Source organism: Penaeus chinensis, chromosome 19 (genome assembly GCF_019202785.1).
Source record: "Penaeus chinensis breed Huanghai No. 1 chromosome 19, ASM1920278v2, whole genome shotgun sequence".
NCBI classification, from domain to species: domain Eukaryota; kingdom Metazoa; phylum Arthropoda; class Malacostraca; order Decapoda; family Penaeidae; genus Penaeus; species Penaeus chinensis.
In genome coordinates, this window is record NC_061837.1 from 20,935,544 (window position 1) to 20,944,582 (window position 9,039).

General features: G+C 43.8%; 1 protein-coding gene across 1 annotated transcript in view; it reads right to left on the reverse strand.

Annotated features, from left to right (window-relative positions):
* Positions 1–234: 234 nt before the first annotated feature.
* Positions 235–9,039, reverse strand: part of LOC125034942 (protein APCDD1-like) — a 34,341-nt gene continuing 25,536 nt past the window's right edge. The window contains exons 5-6 of the mRNA XM_047626989.1: positions 931–981; positions 235–335 (exon numbers count right to left, since the gene is read on the reverse strand). Coding sequence (XP_047482945.1) covers positions 235–335; positions 931–981 — 152 coding nt within the window. The remainder of the gene's footprint in view (positions 336–930; positions 982–9,039) is intronic.

Below are 9,039 nucleotides of genomic sequence, written 5' to 3' on the forward strand. Positions count from 1 at the left end.
ACACACACACACACATACACACACACACACACACACACACACACACACACACATACACACACATACACACACACACACACACACACACCACACACGAAACAGCTCCCCCCCCCCCTCCCCCCGATTCGCCAATGAATCGATCTGACCCATAGTTCCCTCCTCCCCCTCCCCCGCCATCGACCCGCCAGCTAATTTGCATAAGGCAGGTGCGGGTGCCCGTTGATAGGCCGAGTCTCAGAGGTGGCTGGTCACCGTTAGACCTTCAGTGGGGGGGAGGGGTGATTCCAGACCGTTTAGGATGCATGCAAGACTGTTCAATATATCATATTTGAGATCTAAAAATGGTCGTCACAGAATTTAACATAATATCTTTAACATCATACTATTTTTTTTCATCATCTAATGCACTTCAAGGGGGAGGGGGGGGGGGGGTGATATAAAGTGCAAAAGGCTGGGTGATTCTACAACATCTCGCTTGCATAGAGAGTATTCATTATCTATTCATGCTCGTCGGGGAATTCAATATCCTACGTGATTTTCGATCGATTTCATTCCATTTAATAGGGGAATTTAATCGTGTTTATCGTATTTTAACATCTTAAGAAAATAAATGCGATGGCCACATGATTCTCAAATGGCTGAGTTGCATGTTTAAATGTATTTTCAAAATGACGTAGGAACAATTAAGATCATAACATTTAATCGTATCACCTAATGATATGAATCTCCTATCAACCAGGAAATTCTATCTCTTATATCAATATCTCGAGGAGAGATAGACAAGACCCACGCAACGTTAGACCATCTAAGTCACTCGTTTAGAAGTCTTAAAACAGAGGCAAGAAGGACATAGAAATAGCGAGATCAAACCTTGCTAATCTGGGAAGATAAAATCCCTCAAGGGGGTTTTTGGGGTAAAATGACACGAACTGCAGAACTGTGTGATTCTTTGAGCGTCTAGATTGCACATTATGTAATCACCTTGCAAAAGAAAAAACGCATGAGAGCCACTGAGATTACGGGTATTGCATTATGCAAATCAAGGGAGTTATAATATCCTCCTTCTTGCACATCCCGGAGAGTGTTTGCAAGTAACGTTATCTGGAAAGTTGTTGCGTGGCCAATCTTGCAACTATACATCTGCAATCCGGGAAAATTTGCAAAGCTTTTATCTTTTTGCGTGCGTGTGTTCAGTCGGAGGTGACCTTTGGTGTCCAAGAGAAACCCAGGAACCCTAATTGAGGGAGCCCTTAATCGGCCTTCTGTGCCCCCCCCCCCCCCGCCCCCTCAGCCGCCCCGCGATCCTTCCATACCATGCCCGCAAGCACGCCGGACCTGCCTGCCTCTTGCCCCCACTTCCCTTACCCCTACCTTTCCCCCCCACATTTTCCCTACTCCCCTACTCCAACTCCTTCCCCTGCCCCTCCCTCCTTCCTTCCTCCCCTACTCCTGCTGCTACTCCAGCCCCCATTCCCCCTCTTCCTTCTTGCCCTTCCCTTTCTCCTTCCCTCCTTCCCTACTCCCCCTACCCCCCCCCCTCTCCCCTCCCCTGCCCCTGCTCTTCTCCTCCTTCCCAGTTATCATAATTAGCCTTCCTCCCCGTCCTGCGAAGGTCATAAGGAGGATTTCTGGCCTTTCCGGACGTGGGCTTACACGCACAGGCATACGCTCGCTCCCACCGCACGCGTGTATGCAGAAGGATGCTCCCTCTGTGTCTGTCTGTCTGTCTGTCTCTCTGTTCGTCTGTCTGCCTGTTTGTCTGTCTGTTTGTCTACATCTCCCTTCCTTTTTTTCCTCTCTTTCTCTTTCTTTCTCTCGCCCTCTCCCACGCATAAATACAAACACACACACACACACACACACACACACACACACACACACACACACACACACACACACCACCCCTTCCCCCCTCCCCCCCTCCCCTCCCTCTCCCCCTCCCCCGACCTAAACACCTAATTTGCAACGTCTCCACAAACGGCCTTGACCGCAGCCTGTCGCTTCGGCCCGTCAGGAAGGGCTGTCATAGGGACGGGGGGGAGGGGGGGAGAGGGGGGGAGGCGGAGAGGAGAAGAGAAAAGAAAAGAAGAGAAGGGAAGGGAAGAGAAGAGAAGAGAAGAGAAGGGAAAGGAAGAGGAGAGAGAAAGGAAGAGAATAAGAGGGAAGGGAAAGGAAGAGAAGAGAGAAGAATTGGAGGGAAAGGAAGAGAAGAGAGAGGAATTGAAGGAAAAGAAAGGAGAGGAAAGGAAAACCAGAAAGGGACGGAGGAGAGGAGGGGGAGGGGAGGGGGCAGCAGGGCCCTGACGCCAGGGGAGCTGACCAGGGACACTTCTTTCTCGAAACTTCTCTCCCTATTTTTCTCGTCTTCCGCTCCCCTGTGTTATTTCGTTTTCCATTATCATTTTCCTTCATCTTTCTTTCTTCCTCTCTCCTAATCCCCCAGCTCCTCCTCCGTGTTTTTTTCTGCTCATTTCTCTATTACCTTTCCCATTTTCCACTTGGAATAACCACCCTTTTCCTTAATTTTATCAAATTTCATTTCAAGTTTCTGCACCCCTCCCCTCCCCTCCCCCATTCTCCCTTCCTACCAGACGAGAAGGGTTGAAGCACATGGGGGGGGGGGGTAGGAGGGGGAGGGGGAGGCGGTGGGGGTTAGGGTGTGTGTGTGGGGGGGTAGGGGACGGCTCACCCCCCCCCCTAATCCCGTCCAATGTAATTTATGGCCTTTTTAATTGCCTCGAAACGATATTAAGCTCTAATGGGGGGGGGGGGGGGGGGAGGGGTAAATTGCTGCCCACTCAACTGAAGTAACTAATGGAGGCGGAATATTTTTTTTTTCCTCTCTCTCGCTCTCTCCTTTTCTCTCCTTCAAGTATCTTTATTCTTCGATGCGTGAGCTTCTCTCTCGTTTTCTCTTTATTTTTTTTTTATCCCTGTCTGTCTGTCTCTTCTCATTTGTCTCTCTCTTTCTCTCTCTCTCTCTCTCTCTCTCTCTTTCTCTGTCTGTCTGTCTGTCTCTCTCTCTCTCTCTCTCTCTCTCTCTCTCTCTCTCTCTCTCTCTCTCTTCTCTCTCTCTCTCTTCTCTCTCTCTCTCTCTCTCTCTCTCTCTCTCTCTCTCTCTCTCTCTCTTTCTCTGTCTGTCTGTCTGTCTGTCTCTCTCTCTCTCTCTGTCTTTCTTTCTCTCTCTCCCTCTATTTCTCTCTTTCTATCTCTCCATCTCTCTCTCTTTCTTTCTCTCTTTCTCTCTTTCCCTCTGATTCTCTTTCTCTCTTTCTCTCTTTCCCTCTGTTACTCTCTCTCTCTCTCTTTCTCTCTCCCTCTCAAAATAGCAGCCTCTAACCTTGGGTTATTTATCTCCTTCAGATAATTCCAAGTTCGGAGAGGCATACACTTTTTTTTACACTAACTAATCTATTAATTAATGCTGTCCTTGAAAAACAAATGAGCGGCGAACGAAGCTCTCCCAGCTCTAAAGCGAAACATGATCACTATTTGCATTTAATAGTATTTACAATTTATTAATAAAAATAAGTATAAGTAACAAAATAGATAATATATAATGATATATGCAATAAAAACCATAAATAATAAAACTGTCGACAATAAAAATATATAATAAAAATAATAATATTTACTTTTTACTATAAAGTAATTGGATGACCTTTTTCGACCTTATTTGAGGGACTTTTTTTGCCACTGAGAAACTACTTATATGATTTGCTTCTATTTGTGAAGGATTTGCTCTGCAAGTTGCAATGCGATGTTTATGTTGCAATGCGATGCTCTACTGATATTTATAAATGTGTGTAATTATACGATACAAGCATCGGAGTTTGAAAACAAATATATAATTTTTCTGTTGATTTGTTTAATGTTATATATATATATATGTATATATATACATATATATATATATATATATATATATATATATATATAGAGAGAGAGAGAGAGAGAGAGAGAGAGAGAGAGAAAGAGAAGAAACAGAAAGCGAGCAAGTAGGAGACAGAAGGACAAGACACACACGCCCATTAAGAAAAGGAGAGAAACACCTTTACCCCCCCCCCCCAAAAAAAAAAAAAAACCGAGCGGAACCCACGAACCGAACCCTCGAGCCTTCCCGCTGAACCACTGAACCCCTGCGAACCGCTGACCCCCCCCCCCCACCCCTTTCTCCCCCTATGGACCGGCTGGATCGTTGCAAAGGCGAGACTGGTGGGGAAGGGAGGTTGGGGAGGGGAGGGGAGGGGGGGGGGTCGACAGGTTAATTAACGGTAAATCATTGTCTCTGAACACCTGCCCCCCCCCCCTCTCACCCCCCACATACATTTCGAATTAGGGGAGAGGGGGGGGAGGGGGGTAGGGAGAAAGAGAGGAAAGGGAGAAAAGGGAGGAGAGGGAGAAAGGCAAAGGGGAAAAGGGGAGGAAAATGGAATAACGAAAGGGTGATAAGGAAAAGAGGCGATTGTGAAAAGAGAAGAAAGAAGAAAGAAGAAGAAGCGGAAAGGAAGAAAGAGGAAAGGAGGAAAGAACGAAAAATTAAGGAAAACAAGCAAGGGAGAAGGAATAAAAAAAAAAAACCAAAACAGAGGAACAAAAAGAGAGAAAAAGAGAAGAGAAGAAAAAGGAAGAAGAGAAGAAAGGAGAGGCAATTGCAGACATCACTTATCAACATTTCTTTTGCAACTGCTTGTTGAGCTTGATAAATAGCACTAATAAAACATGATAACAACAAAGCAATGCGATGTAATAATAAAAATAATTGTGGTAATGATGACAGCGTTCGTAATGGTGAGGAAGGAATCAACAAAGGAAAATATGATAAATATGACGAGAACAAAGAAATATATGATAAATATGATGAGGACACAGGGAAATATGATGAATTACGATGGTAATAAATTTAGTAGTGATGATAATAATGATAATAAAGGGTAAATATATAATGATAATATCATAGTACATAAATATATAAATGGGAAATATAAATAAATGTAACAAATGGGAAATATAAATATATGCAATAAATGGTAAATATAAATAAATTGAATAAATAAAGAAATGGTAAATAAATAATGGCATTAAGCAAGTAGTGATGATTATAATGATAAAATGATGATGATGATAATGAGAGGAGGAAAGAGAGAATAAAAAATCTAATTAAAAAAAATTATAATAAAAAAAACAAAGGTAAAATAAGTAAAAACCAAAAACAAATAATAAAAAATTAAAAAAGTAAAATAAAACAAAAATAAAGACAAAATAAAGCAATTTAATTAAAGTTTTTCAGATACTGAATGTAAAAAAGAAAAAAAAGAAAAAAAAGAACCCACTAAAACAACAGCTGTGATGATAATAATTAAGTATTAATAAGCAGTAAATGATAAGAACTGTGGTTATCACCATAATCATCATTACTGTTAGTATTATTACCCTTTTCACAATAATTATCATTTTTACTACCATTATTGAAAATAGTAATAACAAAATTAATAATATTGATAATACTAATACTCTATCAATATCAATACTAATACTACTAATTATCACCATCACAAATATAATAACAACAATGATAATGATAATAATAATAATAATAAAAATAAAAATAACAACAACAACAAAACAACAACAACAATAATAATAATAATAATAATAATAATAATAATAATAATAATAATCACAGCAACATCAAGATAATAATAATACTAATAATATTAATAACAGCAACAAAATAATAATAATAGTAATAATAATCATAATAATAATGATAATAACAACAAAACCAACAGCAGCACCAGATCCCCGAAAGCAGCGACGGCAGAGGCAGAGCAAGGCGAGGAGGCAGCGAAGGAGAGGCATGAGAGAGACAGCCCGAGAGCAGACGCACGCCCACGCCCACGCGAGAATAAAGATTATATGTAAATTAATCTTATTTAAAGAGAGGGAGGAGAAGAATGAGGGGGGAGGGGAGGGAAGGGAGGAGAAGGGGGAGGGAAGGGGAGAAGAAGGGGGGAGGGAAGGGGGATAAGAAGGGGGAGGGAAGGGGAGAAGGGGGGAGGGAAGGGGGGAGGAAGGGAGGGGGAGAAGAAGGGGAAGGAGGAGGGGGAAGAGAATGGGGGAGGGGGGAGTGGTGGGGGAGAGGGCATGAAGGAGGGAGGGCGGGACGAAGAGAGGGAAGGTGAGAAGGAGATAGAAGAGAGATGGGTAAAGAAGGTGAGGAGGGAGGATGGGAGGGAAGAAGGGGGAGAGGGGGAGAGGGAGAGGGGGAGGGAGGAAGGAAGGAAGGGAGGGAGGGAGGGAGGGAGGGAGGGAGGGAGAGAGAGAGAGAGAGAAAGTAAGAAAGAGAGAGAGAATAAGAAAGAGAAAGAGAGAAACAGACAGAGACCTTCCCTCACACACACTCCTTTCTCCCTCCTCCCTTACCCCTACCCTCCCCCTCCCGTCCTTCTCCTTCCCCTCCCCGATATCCAAGACACCTCCACCCCCTTCCCCCCACCCCCTGCTCCCCCTACCCCCACTCTAAATGATCTTAGAGCCGAAACAAGCATTTACTCCGCCGTCGTTATAGAGATCACCCTCCCTGCAATGCATATGTTCAACGTAAATATTCGTTGCAAATGCAAGGTGCGCGGCCGGGTGGAGGTGTGTCCGGGTGTAAGAAATTCGAGAGTGTATTCAGACAAGGGTAATGTTCAAATAGGATGTATAGATCTGCTGGTAGAAGTTGTGTAGAAATCTGTGTAGAAAAGTTCAGAGCAATGAGGGAGGGAGAGAGAGGAGGGGAAGGGAGGAAGAGAGGGAAGGAGGGAGAAAAAGAGGGAAAGAGGAAAAGAGGGAGAGAGGGGGAGAGGGAGGGAGGGAGGGAGGGAGGGAGGGAGGGAGGGAGGGAGGGAGGGGGGGAGGGAGGGAGAGGGAGGGAGGAGGGAGGGGAGTTGAGGTAAAGAGGGACAATATAAGGAGATAAAAAAAAGCTAAACAAATATGAACAAATAGACAGACGCATAGAAACAGAAAGAAAAGAGAGTGAAACAGATAAAAAAAAAATGCACACTCCCCTTCCCTCTGCTTCTCTCTCTCTTTCTCTCTCTCTCTCTCTCTCTCCCTCTCCCTCTCTCTCTCTCTCTCCCGACTCTCACCTCCCCACCCCACCCCTTCCCCCTTCCCCCCACTCTCACCCTCACCCCCAACCCCCACCCCCTACTGATGCAGCTTCCCCTTGAGGCAAACCAGATATGCGACCAGTCATGAGGGAGTGCTGGACGCCCCTCCCCCCCACCCCCGCCTCCCCCCCTCCCCCCTCCCTCCTATCCTTTGTGTCCCGAATCATCGTACTTTCTCCTTCTCTTCTGTTTTCATTCTCTCTTTCTCTTTCTCCTCTTTATTTTCTTCTCTTTCTCTTTCTCTTCTTTTCTTTCTACGCTTTCTCTTGTTCTTTCTTTTTTCTCTTTCTCTTTTTCTTCTTTTCCTTCTTCTCTTTCTCAGTCTCTTATTTTCTTTCTTCTCTTTCTCTTTCTCTTCTTTTCTTTCTTCTTTTTACCTTTCTTTGTCCTTTTTCTTTCTACTTTTTTCTTCTTTCTCTTCTCTTTTTTTATCTAAATCTTTCCCTTCTTTTCTCTTCTTCTTTTATTTTCTCTTTTATTATTTTCTTTTTCTTTATTTCTCACACTTTCTCCTTCCCACTTTCTTTCTTCCCATTCACCTCCCCCCCCCCCACGCCCTTTTATTATTTTCCTTCTTCTCCTCCCCACAGCCCCTTCCCTGCCTCCTCCTCCCCCTCTTCTTCTTCTTATTATTATTATTATTATTATTATTATTATTATTTTCTTCTTCTCCTATTTCTCTTTTTTTTCTTTTCCTTTTTCTGTCTCTTTCTCTTTCTCTTTCTCTTCCTCCTCCTCCTCCTCCTCATTCTTCTTCTCCTCCTCCTCCTCCTCCTCCTCCTCCTTCCTTCCCCCTCCCTCCTCGTCCTCCTCCTCCTCTTCCTCCTCCTCTTCCTCCATCCATCTTGCACCCAACTTAAATAAAATAAAACGATAAAAGAAGAAACAACAACACAATTCTTCAAAATAATCGAAGAGACAAATCTGGAACAGAGAATCCACTTACCCTTCACCTTTCCCCTCTCTTTGCCCTCCTTTCCATCATTCTGAATCTCATCTCTCTTGTTCTCTCTTGCTCTCCTTCTTTTCCTCCTGTCTCTTGTTCCCTTCAATTCTCTTATTTTTCCCCCTCTCTCCCTCTCCTCTTTCCTCCTCTCTGTATCCTTGTTTTGTTTACTTTACCCTTCCTATCCCTTCCTTACCTCTCCACGAATGTATTCTTCCCTCTCTCCTTCCCCCTTTCTCTCTCTTTCCCCCCAATTTCCTCCTCTCTGTATATTTCTTCCATCTCCCGTTTCCCTCCCTCTCCCCCCTTCCCTTCTTACTTCTACTCCCCTCTCTCTCTCCCCTCTCCCCCGTCTGTATTCTACTCCTCCCTCTCTCTTCCCTCTATCTCCCTCCCCCGCTTTCCCCCCTCCCCTCTCTCCCTTCCCCTCCCACTCTCCTCCTTTCCTGTCCCCCCTCTAACACCCTTCCCTCTCTCCTTCCCCCCTTCCACTTCCCTCTCTCCTTTGCCTCTTCTCTCCTTCCCTTTCTCCTCCCCTTTCCAATCCTCCCCTTCCCTCTCTCCTCCTTCTTCCCACCCTCTCTCCCCTCCCCTCTTCCCCCCACAAAATCCCGCCCCAGCGCCTTCCCCTTTCGCTCCCCTAAACACAGATTTTCCATCATTATTCCCCGACCTCGATCGCCCTCATTCACGCGCCCACTTCTGTCTGCGGCTTCAAATATTTTCATTTATTCTTGTTATTGCTTTGTTTTTGTTTTTTTCTTATTCATTTCTTGGTATTTATATATATATATATATATATATATCTTTTATATCTTATTATTATTATTGTTGATGTATTGTTTTTTTCTGATTCGTTACATGGCATTGATACATTTTTAAAATTATTATCATTATTGAATATTGTTTTTCTTATATCTCTATTATTAA